The sequence below is a fragment of the Capsicum annuum genome, chromosome 2, assembly GCF_002878395.1.
Source record: "Capsicum annuum cultivar UCD-10X-F1 chromosome 2, UCD10Xv1.1, whole genome shotgun sequence".
Lineage (NCBI taxonomy): Eukaryota > Viridiplantae > Streptophyta > Magnoliopsida > Solanales > Solanaceae > Capsicum > Capsicum annuum.
In genome coordinates this window covers 143,919,993-143,939,260 of record NC_061112.1, presented here as the reverse complement: position 1 = coordinate 143,939,260, position 19,268 = coordinate 143,919,993, and the positions used below count along the sequence as shown (strand labels likewise).

The following is a 19,268-nucleotide window of genomic DNA, read 5'->3' as shown; positions in this document are numbered from 1 at the left end:
CATGCTCCGGCAAATTTTGGAAAAAAGGGGTGCACATGATATTATTTTGAGTGAATACTACATTGAAATATCGGAGGAAAGTGAAGAATTTTATACGGCATAATACAAGTTTCCATGAAATACAAACTTTTGTGCAAGTCGTTCGAGAGGCCAATTCGGGAGGGCTATTAGGATAAAGCAAACATATGTGCCATGAACTTGGGTCGCAACGTTTAAAAACTAATGTGAAGTTAGACTTTTAGCATTCAAATAAATGCACGTATTAGACTCCAAGTAAAGATATATGGCTAGTTAATTTTGAATAGCGGATATTGATGATTTCGCATTGATTGAAGTATTTTACTGCGTAATTAGTAGCAATAGGAAAATAGTTGTTGGCATATATATATATATATATATATTTTTGTTTTCTATTTGGTGTTCGGTATCCACATTGGAGTGTGACTAATCCGGATTCGCGCCGCGTAGGGCCCCGAATGGGGGAAAGTGCTCCCTACCAAGGATTTTTTCATACCCAAGACTCGAACCCGATCGAGACCTCTGGTTAAAGGTGGAACAATCTCATCCGCTGCACCACATCCTTTGATGGTATTGGCATATATATATATTTCATTATTTACATTAAACAACACAACTCGATCTTAAGCAGTATAAGTTAAAGTGAGAATATATATTATTTTACCGATGATTAAATCATAAAAAATATGATGTTCAACACACACGCATTTTGATGTTTGACTATATATACAAAAGCTCCAAACACTAATTCGTTTGTTGCCTCCCAACGGTCAAACCAAATATTGGCATAGCAAAAAATAATTGTATCTTCCTTCTTAATCATTTGATATTTGAAAACCCAGGCCACTATATCTATATTCCTTCTTTTGGAACAATTTGTCGTAAAGTATCTCTCTTTTTGTTCATCTTCCTTCTCTTTTTTTCTGAAATTCTGCACATAAAGTTTGATAAAAATGATGACTTGCTTGCTTTGGCTATTGGTCTTGCATCTATTAATGTGCAATTGACATTTGGTGCCAATATTTTCAAAGTGAGACCAGCGAAATAGAAAGGTTCTAAATTATAGTGCATGTCAATTGTTAATCATGAATGCCACTATAATGCTTGTACCATACCAAGAATTCGAGGTCACAATTCACATTTAAAACGAGAAAAATGCATCCTCAAATTCCTGCAATAAATTGCATGTGATAAGTTGTTAAATTTAAGTTGCTCTTGCAATCACTAAGCTAAATGTTTCAATTCTAATAAACCAATTGCATAGCCCTATGCTAAGGCCAGCGTCTTAATTTTTAAAAATAAATTTTGCATTTTAGTCCTTATATAGCACCTAAGAAAATATTTGTTAATATATTTGTTGGTGTAATATATCATAAATTACAATAGTTACAATTAAAATAATAAAATGAACAAAAATTGAAGAAAATAAGATAATTTTCTTCTTGGTTGAGGTGCGAATATCTCGCTCTATTTAAGGAGATTTAAGCCCACTGTGGCATAATCTACACCGATCCAACAGTATATCTCGTGACTTGTCCCCTCCAGAATACAACAGCCTATCAACGATGTACAACTCAAGCAACACCAGATTAGTTGAAGAGTCCAAAGCTCCACCATAAGAACATCTTTCTTCAACATATATTTACTCTCTTGATATATTGAATATAATTAAAGACTTAGAATATTTTCTTTGTCTCAACTCTTTCTTTCACTAATATAATTACTCTTTGTATAGTGAATACAGTTAAAGACTTAGAATATTTTCTTTGTCTCAAATCTTTCTTTCACTAGTATAATTACTCTCTTTTATATAGTGAATATAGTTGTAGACTTAAAATATTTTCTTTGTCTCAACTCTCTCTTTCACTACTACACACTATAATCTTTTTACACTTATCATATTTCCTTATGCATGCAAGACCACCTCTATTTATAAGTAAGGTATTCATCCTTGTATTGAATAGTAAGAATATATGGTGTAGTAAAGTGGGTACATAAATGGTCTATAGGTTACAAATATTACAAGAGTAATGAGATAGACTAATGGCAGATGTTACAAGAACTAAATGTCACATTCTATCATAAATTAATGAGTGAAATAAAGTGTTAGTGGTTATAAGAGTTACACAAAGTAAATACACACTTTTACTCTTAATAATATTCCACTAATATGCACTGAAGAAGTGCAACCATCAATAACAAACTTTATCATTTGATATAATACACTTTAATATACTTAAAATATTAAAATACACTAACAATATCCATTATAATTCTTCAGTCTTTTAATGCTTACAATTAAATCACAGATATAGCAACGTCTTATCTGTATTTTTCAAGTGGAACTGGTAAAGCTCCTTTAGTACTGTTAAGTGTTGAGCTAAATACAAGCTATAATCAGATGCATATAGAAATTGATGTAAAAACCTAACAAAGAAACAAAGGCCGAGAAATAGATTATTAGGCCAATATTATGTCATTATAAGCTATTTTGATCCATTAATTAGTCTAAAGTAGATATTAGAATAATGCGTGGTCTTTGATGTATCAACACTTTAAATCATATGTTGAATGACGAGTGATAGTAACTATTCACAAAACGTGATGATTAATGGGAAAAATATCCAAATAATCTAAGATGGTTAATTGCAACTTACAACATAACTTTCATTTTTATAAGTTGTAGCAAATCAGGCTATAAAAAAGAAAAATAAAAAATGTTTTTCTAATAATATAAATAATAAAATACAAATTTTATATATGGAAAAATAGATTTTTATACCAAAAAAAAGGGGATGACAATTATTGTCAAGATATCAATTATTGTCAGTATATCAATCATCCCCTTAAATATCTCTAAAATGATTCTACACATACTTCATTAAGTAAAATCATTATTCAACCAACAATTTCTTCTACTTCATCAGAAATTCTCTTTCCTCTAATTTTCCTTTTGTTCTTTAAAAAAATCTGATATAAGGGTGTATTGTCAACTTCTTTGTTAAATATTCATTACATATAACAATGAAAGATATGTCAATGGATATTAGAAAAAATATTGAACAATTCGTTATTTGTGTTGGTAACAAAATAAATAAGGATTTGAATGTAGATCGAAATCTTTTAAAAGAATAATATAGTGAAAATTATCTTGTATATGCTTATTACACTGTTTCATGTATGATTCTATGTTCAATAAATGATTTTACCAAAAGTCTAAAAAACCCAAAGTTGTTTCAAGTAAGAACGATATAATCAATGTGGAATTTTATTTGTAAAAGTTATTAAATTTTGTTTTCAATTCTTAATAAAAAAAAAAATTGTTTTCTCAAATTTACAGAATTTGTTTTTCTATAAGAGTAACACAAATAAGTAAATAAGAGACCGCCATTTTTGTAAATAATAGATCGGAAAAAGTCATTTTCTTCAATTTAAATTGTAAGAAGGCAAAAGATTATATTTTCTTCACAAAAATTAACATGACACTTTATTAAATTAATTGTGTGATAAAAAGTGTATTATAATTGTAAATTAAAATTATTGTTTATACTTTTTGAGTTTAAGCTCAAGCTCAGTACGAATTTACTGAAACTAGTAGATAATACACACGACATACAAATCTATAGCTATATGTAATATAAAACTAGGCATAGATAAGTAATTTGAATATTAGCTATTAATTATCATAAATAATTTTAACAACCCAGAAAATCTTGAGTATACGTTATCACCACAACCTTTTCTCAATTTTTTTTTACCATTTTCCTATTTTTAAAATATGTGCTATTAAAACTAAAAAAAATAATATTAATAATAAATCAAAAGTCAGTAATTAGAATATATATCATCAATAAAAATTACTCATCGATCTTCTCCATTACTCATTGTTAAATATAACTTATTGTATTTAAGCATCTTTAATTTATTACTCCCCTCCATTCATAAAGTTATTGTGTTTTTAAGTTGATCGCATTCCGTAATAAATTATAATAAAAATTAATTTAATTTTAAAAAATTTCTTTTATTTTTAATGAAATAATTAATACTCACACAAATATCTAAGGATTATTTTAAATCATACATTTTAACAAGTCTTTCCTTTTTTTTTTTAAACACCATCTTGATTTAAATGATGCTGCATAAAATGAGAACTCGTTAATAATTTTTTAATTATGTAATTTTTTCATGTAATAATTTTTCATCTAAATTGAGAACAAAATTAAATACCAATTAAAAAACGCACCTTTTGTGAAAATCATTATTTTGCAAAGAACAACAACAACGACAACAATAAATCCAGTGTATTCCTACATAGTGGGGTTTGGGAAGGGTAAAATATATGCCGTCCATACCACTACCTCCGAAGAACTCCGACGAAGTAGATAGATTGTTTTCTGATAGACCCCCGAATCAAGACAAAGATCATAGTAAACAAAGTCGTAATAAAACATAAAACATGATGGAATAACAGAAATAAGACACCCACAAAGTAATATCATATACTAAACAACCAAAGGCACCCACCATACCCAAACTCTCCTAACTAGCAGTTCCAACCTATGGACACAACCCTAAGACTACCAGCCCTGCTACACCAAAGCTCTCTTAATTACTGGCTACGACTCACCCATACGCACTAGCCTTCTAACCTAATTCGTGTCCTCCATACCTTCCTATCTAGGATCATGTCCTCGGTAAGTTGTAACTGCTCCATGTTACGTCTAATCACTTCCGTCTAGAATTTCTTCGGCCTACCTCTATCCCGCCTGAAATAATCCAACGCTAGTCTCTCACACGTAGAACTGGATATCCGTGTCCCTCCTCATCGCATGCTCAAACAATATCAGCCTCACTTCCTGCATCTTGTCCTCTATCGAAGTCACAACGAAAAATCTACTTTTTTTTAGCTTATGAAAAGCTGTTTTTTTCACTCTCCCAAAGTACTTATTTTCTTTCCTAAATTTGACCAAACATCTCAAATTTTTAAAACAAGCTTTTTTGAAAAGAAAAAAAATACACTTTCGAAAAAAAAAAAAGTTTGATCAAACAGATTATTGATTAAAAATTGATCTAAATTGAAAATCAAATAGAGCTTTGTAAATAGTGTAATTTATCACCTACAAAATGTAAAATAGTTATTAAGAAGCTCATTAAAAGGATGTATAGAAATGGGAAAAAATTGTAACAATTATCTTGAACATCGGACAATTCACTTATTTTTAATAATAAAAATTTATACGTTAAAAAATTATTTAATATGGACCAAAAGAAGTATTACAACATAAAATTACTAGTATTACTCGCAAATGTATCAATGAGTGACTCTGTTAGACTAAGGGTTTGTTTGGTATAAGAAATAAGAAATAATTAATTTTGAGATTAATTTTAAGATGAATTTTTTGTGCTTGGTTGACATAAAATTGCCGGATAACTTATTTCAAAATTAAGTATCCCATAATTATAATGTTAATTTTATTTCACATTGAGAATGAAATATCAATCTTAAAATAATTAATCTTGACACAATTTATTTCAAGATAACTTGATTTATATTTTAATGTTATAAATAATTTTTAATTTAAGTAGTGTTTTTAGTAATTGAAGAAAGAAAGAAAGTCTTTCAATTGCTTATTGGGCTGCTTCGCTTTAAATCCCCTGGACCAATTCCCTCTTACTTGTCGTCTTGGGCTTTTTCTGCTGTAGTGTCCATAACTTACACCAAACAATAATATAGATAAAAGAAAAGGGACGAATAACTGGATAAGTACTAGTGTTAAAAAAAAAAAAAAGATCAATTAAGAAGTAAATGAATATTTATGTTTAATTTACATGATATCTAAGTTGCGTGGGACTGTATATGGTATCCACTTGTCGGCAGTTATAAAATTTCTGACAGTGAAATTCGAAGCGATCGTAGGATCATTAGTAACTTTTGCCCACGTCACACGATTCTTCCTTTGTTTTTGTATTTCGTATAGTATGGCAATACTTGACGTCCGATCCAGCATTTTAAATGTATCGGCACCTCTATGTAACTCTCTATAATACCGGAAAAATCTCCCCACGGCCGTCCCAAGTACATAGTTACATTTCCCGCATCCGGAGTTTCATATTTCATCGTATAATTCTGCAACACGAATCCTGTTTTTCTATCTTGACTCGACCATAAAGCTACTAAAGCAATGACTTAAGGCTCCAACTTTTTGGAGGCCTTATTGTTTCTAAATATTTTTACTAACTGACAACAGGATGCGTAAGTCGCACAATATGCATGTACATGTGACACATGAGATATATATGTGATGCACTAAAGCTAATTTTATCGAATATATTTAAAACCTCTAATTAAAATTTGACTTTAGACCACCAAATTCGTTGAGCTGACTCTGCTTTGGCCTTTCTATCTGTTGCATCGTGATGACGATGAATTGTTTATCCAGTGGCTTACGTGTTCGGTCAAGCAATTTTGGAACACCGCTGTTGCGTCGCCACAAATAAAATCGATGTATGGTGCCCAAAATTCTGCAACCCTATAGAAATGTATCCCTTGGTGTGAGTACAATGTGTCCTGGAAGCCATCGAACTGGCACCTATAGAAGGTGCATGATTCGGCAGATACTCTTAAAGCCGCTGCCTGATAATTTTGGGGTCCGGCCGTGTTTCGAAAAGCTACTTCCACCACCGAAAATGCCAAAAAAAAAAACATTAGTTGTTGATGAATTTAAGTATTTTAAAATTATTTTTTTATAATATTATCATGTATAGGTGGGAGGTCGCGCAACTAACATTTTTCTCCTTAGAGTTGATGCCTTAAAAGGCAAAGGAATGCATGTTCCATTGGCTGTTACTACAATTATTGTTTAATGGCATTATATACCAATTTACATCTTGAAATTTAGTGAGTTTGTTATATTTTGTTGATGTCTAAGTTAGTAGAAAATGAGTAATGCAGCAAACCAATTTTCTTTGCAACTTCTTTTACCATTGTTTCTATTCACTTTATTTCATCTCTATTCACTTTGTAATTCTCCAATGAAAACGATAATCATTTTCCATCCTTCAATACAAATATATTCTTCGTAGACGCCTTTATTTGAATATAGTATTTTGAAACACTATTATTCGGCGCCGCAAAACAGCCGCCATTATAACATTAGGTGAATTTTTAATACCGTGGCATATCCCGCAACACAGGATATACAATAAAGAAAGCATAATTATGGGAAATGACAAATCCATAGTTTAAAAACTAATTGCAAGAAAAGAAAAATGAATAAAAACAGAAGCTGAATTGTTTTTCACCACCACTACGATTGAAGCAAAGTTGTTATTTTTCTCAACTAGAAATGCTTATTCGAGCATAATATATATAACTTTAGAAAAAATTATCAGTACATTTTAATTTCAAATAACTTATGATTGGTTATAAATATATATCACTTAGTACCAAATCAGTGAAGATCGAATAACCACTTTAACACTTAACAAGAAATTTAAGGTAAAGTGTATAGAAGTAAGATTGAATAATTAAACAAGATAACATGAATGTGTTCGTTATGTTGCAAATTAAAATAGATATTTAGTGTTTGCGTCTACTCTAATAAAGACCAAATATAGATTGTTATCTTTAATGATTTTTTCAAATAAATAATATCTTCAAAGCATTCACATTTAAAGGGCACAAGAGAGGTGTGCCTTCGAACATAAAAATTGTGAAATTTCAAAAAAAATAATAATTCACTATATACACTTGGCCAATACATAAACAACATTACTAATCTCCTTCTAATCAAGAGAAGTTTCATTTTAAATTATAATTCGCTACCATTTTTTTTTTACACCCATATTTTTAAAGTAAAAATCAGTACAACTTACAGATCATATGACATTTGTAGACCTAAATGAGCTATATAAGAAACAACCAACATTGCAAATTAATTGTTATTGCTTTTAAAATTCATTTTCTTCTTTTTATAATTTCTAAACCTTTTCATCCTCTTGATATTTATATTATTTAAGATTATTTAAATGTGAAATTATTTCTCTTAATTTATTTAACTTCTTTTTCACATTAAACATTGCACACAACTATGTTAGTCGAATGCATGTTGCTATTGGTTCGGCAATGGTTTAGCACATTTAAAAATGAGATTGATAATCGATAAATCAAATGATATGTGTAAAAATAGAATCGAACCATCCGATAAACATTTCTTGCTTTAGAGATGTAAGATACTTATTATTTAATATTGTATCTCATAGTAGAGATAATTTTAACATTACAACTTCCTCTCATAATGGAGATAACCTTACCTGAAAATCTTGAACTTGTTACCAATTTTAGACTTTCTTTTGCTTCTAGCAATACAGGTATTACTTTTTTAAGTATCAAATTCGCTCTTACCATTAAGCTATTGGGTGACAAAAAAGATTGAAGAACATAACTGTCATTTGAGTATTTTAATGGCTCAAGAGAATAGTGCAACTTGAAACCTTTGATAAAGTAGAAAAAAAAGAACGGACTAGAAAAAACCTTTGTTATTGTATAATGCTTCTCACTTTTGGTGCATTTGTATATAACCAAAAAAAAGTTTAACTTTAAATTTCTCTTTCACGCTTAATAAAATAACCTATAGTCACACAAGTATATAAAAAATATTTTAGACTACACATTTTAAAAGTTTTTTTTCTTTAACATCATTTTAAATTAAACGATGCCACATAAAATGAGAGCTCCTTAATAATTTCTTGATTGTATAAAATTCTTTTTATTTAAAGAAGGATAAAATCGAAAGAACATTCTTGATGTCGTCTTGATTATCTAAAATGTTAAAATTTAAAAAAATATTATTTTCACATATCAAGTTTAAAATGTCCCTTTTGTGCAAATCATTATTTTGCAAAAATCAAGCAATAAAATAGAGAAATAATATTTAGATAATTTGTCTGGAATAATGAATTTAATTTTACCCCCTTAATATTCTGGTTAAGCAAATAATATTGTCTTCATATTATCATAACCAATAATAACAACATCTCAAAAAGGAGGAAAACTTGTCTGAATTTTGTAATTCATTGTTAAATAAATGAGTTTACAAAAGGACTAACAAACTCAATATTAATCCAGTAAAACGAATAAAATCATCATGGTGTCTTTTTAATGGATCCTTTTGAATTAGAGGCATTTCAGTAAAAGACTCTTCACAAGTGACTGAATAAGTATTGACACCACTTATATGAATATCTGCCATAAAAAAGTCATTTTCATCTAAATATTTAATTGAATTTGTGATATTAGACATAGCCAATTCATAATTATCTCGACAAATCTGAATACATTGCTTGAGGTTTGGGTTCATTGGTTGCTTAGAGTTTAATTATAAATGTCGTTAGCCTTGACAAAAGACAACGTGTCAAATCTTTGTTATCAGCAGAAGATCTTCTCGAATTCGCTCTAAGAAAACTGACACGTAATTTATAGTCGAAAGATTTTTTACAAACGTCATCTATTAAATCTCCATATGAATTTGTTACAAAAGAGAGATAGACAACCAAAATCACTATTAATGTTTTCATGAGTTTCATCTTTTTCTATCTTTTATGTGGCGTAATGAACTAATTCTTATAAAATGAAGTACTCGCATATTGCTTTTTCTACATTTATGATGGTATTAATTAAGAAGATTGTGTTACCATTATAAAGTCGAATTCTAGTATCTTACTTTAATTAATTAAGTTAACTATTTTGACAAAATTGTTAAAATGTTTACCATTATAGAGTCAAATTCTAATGTAGCTTACTTTAATTAATTAAATTAACTATTTTGACAAAATTTTTTAATTTTGCCTTTAAATGAGTGGTTTTTAGTTTTGATGGGCCAAAAATTACTCCAAATAAAGGTAAATCATTCAAATGACCCAGCAGAGCCTCCCCTCGGCCCATTTCTATGTATTCTCTGAAAACGGTTTTACACATACTTCATTAAATAAAATTATTATTCAACCAATGATTTCTTCTCCTTCATCAAAAATTTTCTTTCCTCAAATTTTCATTTTGTTCTTTAAAATAACTGATATAAGAAGTATTATCAATTTCCTTGTTAAATATTCATTGTATATAACAATAAAAGATATGTCAATGAATATTAGAGAAAATATTGAACAATTCATTATTTGTGTTGGTAACAAAATAAATAAGAATTTGAATGTAGATCGGAATCTTTCATAAGAATAATATAGTGAAAATTATCTTGTATATACTTATTAGACTGTTTCGTGTATGAAATCAGTATGAAATGTCAATATTCGTTCAAGGTTTATAAACATAGTTTCTTACATGATATATTTATATGGAATGAGTTTAATGATTGCAGAAGTTGGTATAAAAATTGTTTTTCACCAAATATTATACGGTATTATTTTTTTTAGTGTATGAAATAAATATACAAACTTGTATTTTTGAATTATTTCATGTATGAAATCTGTATAATATCAATATTACATTCAAAGTTTATACAATAGTTTCTTACATGTTATATTTATATGGAATGAGTATAATGTGATTGTGATATTCAATTAAGAAGATATACTTAAGATTATAAATAGAATAGAATCAGTTTATAAAGTGATTTCTTACATGTCACATTTGCATTAAATGTGTATGAAATAGATATATAAACTGATATTTATGGATTGTGATATTCAATTTAGGTGATACCAATTTATATACTCATTCCATACACTGTGTGCTTGTCTCTTTGAATCAAGATTTTATCTCATCAACTTTTGTATTAAATTAAGATTTAATGAATATTGTCATCTTTCATACTGAAAAAAAAAAGAATCACGGTTTATAAAAAAAAATTGCAGAAAATCTGGTTGACACAAACTTAATTAATATCAAATTCATTCAACAATGTGAAATACGAAACAACTGTTAAATTAGCATAACATTGAATAAAAAACTGCTTAAATATCAAAACTAAACTTTGTTCATACCAACAGTCATAGAAAAACAACAGTAATGAGCATCAAAAAAATATTAAAATGCAATATTCATGTTTATGGATGTCTTATTTTTGTAGAGACAGTTGAACTAACAATATCTCTCAAAATCTTCGGACCACCGAGTTTGCTTGTAACATTGCCAGTCACCTCACTTTCACTTATCGCACCATCATCTTGCTTTTTTCGAGCATAATCTCAAAGTAACGCACCATATCTCATACGATGGTTGGAAGCATTGAACTTGTTGGTTGAAATATCAACTTTTTTGTTGATATTTCTTTCGATATGCATGCACAAATTGAGTTTCTCGGACGATTTAATTTTGTTGGGAAAGCTCTCTTTTTGTTTTTTGATATTAGACCCACTTTTAATAAAAAGTTTTTACACTTATCACAACCAAAAATAGAAGAATAAATAACTACATGAGTTGCAGCTTTACTTAGAATTCACACAAAATTTAAAAAGGAAGAAACATTTTTAGAAGTATTGTATCACCAAAATGCATATTAGATAAGAATGAAAAAGCTAGTAAAGAAATATGTTAACAAAGGTAAACCCAATTTTTTTTTTTCATGAAATAATTTGAGTATGTAAATGAAGAAGAGACAATACTTTGAGAATGGAAGTAGAAGAAACATGTTTAAGTCAAAAAAAAAATATTTTTTTTTAAGAAAAGTAGTTTCTGAAAAGTGTGAAACCTTTTGGAATAGATAAATTTAGTGATAATAAATGAAGATATTTATTCATAGAGAAAATGGTCTATTACCCCCCAACCTTTAGTCGAAATCTCAACTACACACTTAACCTATAAAAATGACCTATTACCCTCCTAAACTTATTTTTACCGAATTTATTGCCCCCCAGTTGCTGACCTGTCACTGGACGTGACTACACTCGCCCATTGGCGCGTCAGTTGACCCCATTTCACTTTAAATTCTTTATTTTCTGATTGCCACGTTATTATTTTTAATAATATAATAAATATTTTAATTATACTTTTTCTTAATGAATTTTGATTTTTACGTCATGTCTTCTTCTTCTCTTTTTCAAAACAAAAATTCAAGAACTCATTAATGAAGTTCCTCATCTTCCTCACTAATGAATTTCTCCGAAACCAAGAAATTTTTTTTCCTCCAAAACCAAAACCAAGAAACACTTGAACTAAGGAAACAATAAGATTTCTCCAATTAATGAATTCTTGAATGAAGAAGTTGGGGAACTCCGATTCAAAAAACTTGAAAAAATTCAACAACTTCGATTTCCTCTCTTTTTGCTCCAGATCGCCATTAATGGCGAGCTCAAAGCTTCGAATTTTCACAATGCCATATATAATTTTCAACATAACCCACGTATAATTTTCAACCCATTTTTTTTATTTTCTCTATTTTTGCTCAAGATCCGCCATTAATGGCGAGCACAAAGCTTTGAATTTCCACAATAGGGAAGAATTCGCCATTAATGACGATCTTGAGCAAAAAGAGATGAAATTGGGTTCAAGAACATTAAAACGCCATTCAAGAACTTCATTAACCCGCAATTCAAGAATTTCATTAATCCGTCATTTTTTTCCCCAAGAATTCTATATTTGACCCAAGAAGATGAAATTGGTTGAAGAAGAAAATGGAGCAAAATGAAAATGGGGACGAAAAAAGAAAATAATAAAGTTAAATAATTAATTTTTTTAGTGTAAAAAAAAAATAACGTGGGGTGATGTGGCAGCGCGTGCATCACACCACATTCCAAATGAATGGTTGTCAGTTTTCGGGAAGATAATAATTCCACTTTAAAATAGTTCAGGGAGGTAATAATTCTACTTTAAAATAGTTCAGGGGGTAATAAGTCACCTTTAAAGGTTGAATGTGTAGTTGAGAGTTGGAGTAAAGGTTGAGGGGCTTTTGACCATTTTCTCTTATTTATACCATGATATACTTTTTTCATAATTATCAACACACTATTTAAGGAGAAATTAAATATTATCCTATAAAAAGGGAATTAATTTTATTGTATAAAATATAAAATTGAATTTTGTAAATAAAATAAATAAATATTTTAAAAAATTGCTATAACTTGCAATCAAGAAGCCGTTAATGCAATTTGTTTAAAATATTACTATAATTTGTAATTTTCAACCTAATAAATTGTATAGGGAATAATAGTATAAATACCAATAATAGTATAATATTACTTTTGGAAGTAATTACACTTTCTTTTATTTTTTTAATTATTTTACTCTCTCTTCTTATTAATATACATAATATATCCAATATATGCATAACATTTTGTGTATATATTGAGAATTTTATAATATATTTAGAGAATTAAATTTTTTTGTAATAGTGAAAATATAAATTGTGTATTTATATAATTTTTAGAATAGTATTCGCATGGACTAAAAAGAAAACTTTGAATTGGTATCTTAGTTCCACCATCAGTGTTCTATGTACAGGTTCCCCGGCCCATTAATTTAAAATATTTGAATACTTCAAGTACTTTCTTAGGTAGTATTGTGCGGTTCAGTCTGTCAAAATATTTTAAAAAATATATATTTAAAATATTATAAGAAAATAAAAGGACTTCTCTAATGAAAGAAAGAAAAAATTAAATTTTATAAGTGATATTTTAAGTTTATTGTCTCCCTTCTTTCGTGCTCCCAACCTATCCACCCCTTCGCTATCCCATCCTCTGCCACATCAGAACCTCAACTCCTTAGCTCATCTCACTCCATAGTTTTTACTAAATTATATATAAAATATATTTGTGAGACAAAATATTTTACGTACTTTTTTATCAAATAATAGGAAACTCACTAGTTTATTTAGGAAAGAAATAATTTTTTTCAAAAACATAACCTTTGTTTGTACTTAAAATTACAGAAAGAAGACAACCTTAACTTGCTTGATAGAGTACATCATCCGTGTATATTGGCTCGAAATAGATAGGGGTAGCTTAAGGAAAAGGACAGTGAAGTCTTTGCCTTAAAATTTTTAGTAATGAATTTTAATTTGTAATTTTGTTTCACTGGATAATATTATTGAATTAACTCTTATCAATATAAATAATTCCCTTTTAGTGGATTTTAAAGAGAGGCAAGGTTGTTGATGTTGAAGAGACGACAATGGATGAAAGTGGCATAAAAATCATGTTTAGAATTAAGAAACATATGTTTTGCCCCAGGTGTATTCCAAAACAAAGTTAGATATGAATGATGCTGAAATTGCTGCAACTGCTACCACCTATGAGTTAGATGTATGATCAGTTGGTCAACAAAATCATTGTTGTTGTTGCTAAGGATGATAGTGTAGATATTGGGTCTGTCCTCCTCCTTTTGGAAACTGCAACACAAATGTTGCTACTTGTACTCGTGTTAAGGGCTGTTTAGGTGTCTGACAGCAAGTTAATTAAATGAAAATTAGTTGCGGAGAGAGTTTTAAGTTTTGTAAGCTGACGATGCACAAAACTTAATTTTTTACGAGGAAGATATATTATATATTGTTCTTACTTTCTGGATTTTATGTTTTGTTTGGATAAGTTGTATTGTTTGCTGCGCAGCCTTTGTGTCTGCTTTTGTGTTTTTTTTATCTGCGAAAAGTTTATGTTCGTTCGTTATAATATCTTATCTTGTCAATGAAAAAAGGAAAGTCTAATTTAGAACTAGAGGAACTTGGAGGCGTTGCACAAGATACCAAGAAAAGCCGACTAGGCGAATTTTAAGAACAACTTAGTACGGAAGTAACGTCAAGCCTTACATCGTAATTATTATCTATGTTAGTTCAAAAAAAAAAAGAATCAATTGTCTTATATTTGAACATCGAAATTCGACTTGGAATCTGCATTTTATTATTAAGGAGCTAGATGGCCAAAATAACTTAGCTTCATCGAATAGAGTGTAGTTAAAGATGTTATGACTTGGATAGAGAAGGAAAAAGAAATTTTATTAGATTGAGACCCTCTTAAATGTTTGAAAATAATAAATTATTTATATTTAAATATTTAAAAACAAAGGGTGTGGTGTTAATGCTTGGATTTACATGTCAATGCAATTAAATAGGATATTGAAGCTTCCTATCTTCTGTTAACATGCATTTGAGGATCATATAGTAAAGCCCAAGCAGAAGGGCAAACCATCCATTTGTACGTTGTAATTTCTGAATACAACAAACACCATGGCCAGAGAAGTTTTTGTCATTTCTCAACCAATTCTCATTCAGCTATTATAGAATTTAGCTTTCCATTATATGCACGGAAAACGCAAGAAGGGCCAAAGGTGGCAGCTTCAACTGTCGCCGTAGTGGCCACAGGAAGGTGGTGGAAGAAATAAAACATGGTTAATCCAGATTTCTTGAAACCCCCTGAAATTGCAACGTATAATGTTCGAGGGAGTCGACCAGCTGCAGGTGTTGAGAAATTATGTTATCTCACTGATACCGTTACAGACAATGGCATCTGGGAAGAAATAAATCCTTTGCAATCCAAACTCCCAATCTTCATTTTTCAACTTGCTATTGTTCTTTCTGTTACCCGCCTTTGTTTGCTCTTGCTCAAACCTCTCCGTCAACCGCATTTTGCTGCTGAGTTGCTGGTATCCCACTTTTAAATTTGATTAAATTACTCAACATTTTTGCATTATTTTTATGTGACTTGTTAGACATAGGATAATCCGTTGAGGATTGATGATATATTTTGAGAAGAAAATTCTTTAAATTTGAATCATAATGCCAATTTTGATTAAGAATATGATATGCATTTTATTTCAATTTCATTTCGACTCTTGGAGGTCATGAGAAAAATGCTTTTTGCAGGCTGGTATACTGGTGGGATCAACAGCAATTGCAAGTGATTTTGTACGAAAACATGTTACAGTACTGGGTTCTGTGTTTGCAGCCTCTCGAATTATGATGATGGAAACCGTAGGAAACCTTGGACTCATTTATCATGTATTTCTTCTTGGATTAGAAATGGACTTGAGAGCATTAACAACTGTTGGCCCCAAAGCCCTTTGCATTGGTATCTCTGGAGCTCTTTTCCCCTTTCTTTTTGGAGCTTCCGTGTACACTTTTGTCCCAGAGTATCCAAAGACTTTTAGGTGGGGTTGCCTTTATTGGGGTGTAGCACTCTCAGTCACAGGCCTTCCTGTTATAGCTGAAATCTTTGCAAAATTAAAGCTCCTCCATTCAGAAATTGGAAGAATAGCCATGTCTTCAGCTCTTGTTAATGAATTTTCCTCTTGGGCTCTCCTTGTACTCTCATTAGCAATAACAAGTAGCAACTCAAGTACGTACTTGTCATTGCTTAGTGCTGTAGTCTTCATTATTTTCAGTATTTTTGTAATTCATCCAGCACTTTTATGGGCGATTGGGAAGACCCGAGAAGGAGAAGACTATAGTGAAGCGACAGTTTGTACTTTACTCACAACGGTCTTGGCTTGTGGGTTGATCACTGATATATGTGGATTGAGCTCATTGCTTGGTGCATTTGTGTTTGGTCTTATCATACCACCAGATTTGTTGGGGCATAGGTTTGTGTTGATGCTACAAGGTTTTGCATCTGACTTACTGCTGCCTCTTTATTATTCTAGTTTAGGAATGAGGACTCATCTTGGGGGATTTAACTGGGAGGACATGCTTATGATGGTTCTAGTTTGTTTCTTGTCTTTCATACCCAAGATTGTTTGCACTATGGCTATTTGTTACTTCTATAGGATGTCGTTGCACGAAGGATTTACTCTTGGAGTTCTGATGAACACCAAAGGCCTGATAGCTGTCCTGTCAATGAGCTTGGGACGTGACCATACTGTAATTCCTCTCCCTCTCATCTTCACATGCTTAAAATTATTGTTATTGTAGAAAATAAAAATTCATTGTGCACATTACCCTTATAATTGATATTAGGTCATACAGGTAATTCTAAAGTAAATTTTCAAGTTACTTTAGCTGTACAGATTTATTTATTGTCTCTCCCTTTATTTTATTCAGCAAAATTTGAAAAGAGAAATGAAAACCCACTCAGATGTCCTATAAAAATCATAAAGTTTGATAGTGCATTAGATAAGGTATTGAAACTGAAGTGTGATAGTATGGTAGTTGATGTTTCATTATTGTGTCTTATTTAGAAAACTTCTAAGTCATATATTTATTGTAATCTTAACCTGACCCCGTCGATCTCATTGCATGTTCAGGTCATGAATGAAGATGGATTTGCCATCATGTTGTTTACTATTTTTTTTATGACCATAGCAACATCGCCAGTTGTGAACTTCCTCTATAGACGTACTAAAAAGTTCTTACCAAGCCAACACAGGGTGTTACAGAACCTAAAACCAGACGCTGAGCTCCGAATGCTTACCTGTATTCAGGAAGTACAAACTGTGACTGGAATTGCTGCACTTCTAAAATTCTCTCATTCCTCCAAAAAGTCCCCGATTTGTATCTTTGCTCTTCAGCTCATGCAGCTTAAAAAACATACTACTGCTCTGCTCATTGTTCATGGCGCTGGTGGGACTAGCTCAGAAAGCATAAGTAGAGTAGACGGACAAATAGACCAATTAATTGCGGCATTCAACAACTTAGAGCATCAATGTCCAATGCTATCTGTTCAGCTATTGACTGCTATATCTCCGTACAACACAATGCATGAAGATATATGCAGTCTTGCTGAGGAAAAACAGGTGACACTAATCATTCTCCCATTCCACAAGAGACAGACTATCCACAATAACATGGAAGAAACGAATCTTGCTTACAAAGATGTAAATAATAGTACTTTAGCAACTGCACCTTGTACTGTTGGTATTCTTGTTGATCGTGGTTTTGGCACATTGTTACCTACTAAAGTAGATGATGGTAAAGCCCGGAGTTGCAGAATTGCCATGATCTTTATAGGGGGGCCTGATGACAGAGAGGCGTTAGCCTATGCTTCGCGCATGGCGAGACATCCGATGGTAGCTCTAACAATCTTGAGGTTTATTGCTGATGAAAGTTCAGCACAAAATGGTGATGCAGATCTATCTCTCTCAATGGACATTGAAGCTGAAAAACGAGCCGATGACATTTTGATAAACGAGTTTAGGCACAAGGTACAGAATGATGTGTCAGTTGATTATATAGAAGAGATGTCTAGTAATGGGGCAGAAACTGTGAAAATAATAAGATCACTTGGTCAGGATTTTGATCTCTATGTAGTAGGAAGAGGATTGAGCTTCTTTTCGCCGCTCAAAGGTGGTTTAGATGAGTGGAGTGACTGCCCAGAGCTAGGGTCCATTGGGGATCTGTTGTTGACATCAGACTTTTCCTCCACAGCTTCAATTTTAGTGGTGCAACAGCATGCACAGTTTAATCCTGGATCATCAACTCAAGGAAATTCAATTCTATGATACATTAAATACCATGCTATTATTCTTGTGAGGGTTGAGAAATGATTTAGCATTTAGCTAGCTTGTACATGAAATTTTCTATTTTTCATTTTTAGAGGGATTTTTTTCCCCTCTAAATAGCTATCTACCTTGAATTTAAATTTCTTATTTATGTATTCTTTGATAGATCCACTTATAATTGAGGGTGATCCAATGAAAATAGTTGTGCCTCACCCCCAAACAAAAAGTTGTGATCGGTTACATAAGTTTTCTTCTGTACTTAGAATCTTCTCATGTCAACATATAATATACACACCCATCGTCCCAATTTATATGACATTTTTTTTCTTCTTTTTAGTCGATCCTCAAAAGAAAGACGCCCTACTGTGTTTGGCAGTAAATTAACTTTAAATTCTTCATTTAATCTTTAATGAGATGACTCGAGCTAATATATGAAACATGTGGCCTGCGGACAGACCCTCATAGTGAGCCCTTAAGGAGGGGCATACCTTATAGCAAACTACGATTCAGTAACAAAAACTTACATAGATTTGAGGCAACATATTGTCATAAATTCGACACAGACCGGCTTCGATAGGCCATCTTGATCATTAGTATTTGATATAGGCATAAGACATCACCTAGGCAAATTTCTAGGTGTCTTATAATAATGAAGGATAACTTTTAGGCCACATATATAAGCTGATAAGGTTATTTATATAAGTCATACTATAACTTCTGGAAATCTTAATCCATATTTGCTCATCCTTAATACTTGAATTATGTCATGCCAATTAGACTAGTGTATTGGTCACAGTTTCATATCGTATATCTATTATTCACATGCTCATAAGTCCATTTTGATCTCTAATTCGTATGACATCCATACTTGTTT

At 30.8% G+C, this 19,268-nt stretch overlaps 1 protein-coding gene across 2 annotated transcripts; it reads left to right on the top strand.

The window, feature by feature from the left end:
• The first annotated feature begins 15,145 nt into the window (after window positions 1-15,145).
• LOC107860170 (cation/H(+) antiporter 15) lies at window positions 15,146-18,710 on the top strand. Of its 2 annotated transcripts, XM_016705440.2 has the most exons (4): window positions 15,147-15,604; window positions 15,825-16,540; window positions 16,724-16,817; window positions 17,201-18,710. In XM_016705440.2, the coding sequence occupies exons 1-4, from the start codon at window positions 15,347-15,349 to the stop codon at window positions 18,392-18,394; spliced, it is 2,262 nt and encodes a 753-aa protein (XP_016560926.1). In that variant the 5' UTR covers window positions 15,147-15,346; the 3' UTR covers window positions 18,395-18,710. The 2 variants fall into 2 exon arrangements, with proteins under 2 accessions (XP_016560925.1, XP_016560926.1); XM_016705439.2 differs by having other exon boundaries at window positions 15,146-15,604; window positions 15,825-16,817.
• The last annotated feature ends 558 nt before the right edge of the window (window positions 18,711-19,268 follow it).

Coding starts and splice junctions, on each gene's coding strand:
- LOC107860170 (XM_016705439.2), top strand. CDS start 15,347: ATGGTTAATCCAGATTTCTTGAAACCCCCTGAAATTGCAACGTATAAT. Junction 15,605..15,824: donor ATTTTGCTGCTGAGTTGCTG/GTATCCCACTTT, acceptor TGCTTTTTGCAG/GCTGGTATACTGGTGGGATC. Junction 16,818..17,200: donor GCTTGGGACGTGACCATACT/GTAATTCCTCTC, acceptor TTGCATGTTCAG/GTCATGAATGAAGATGGATT.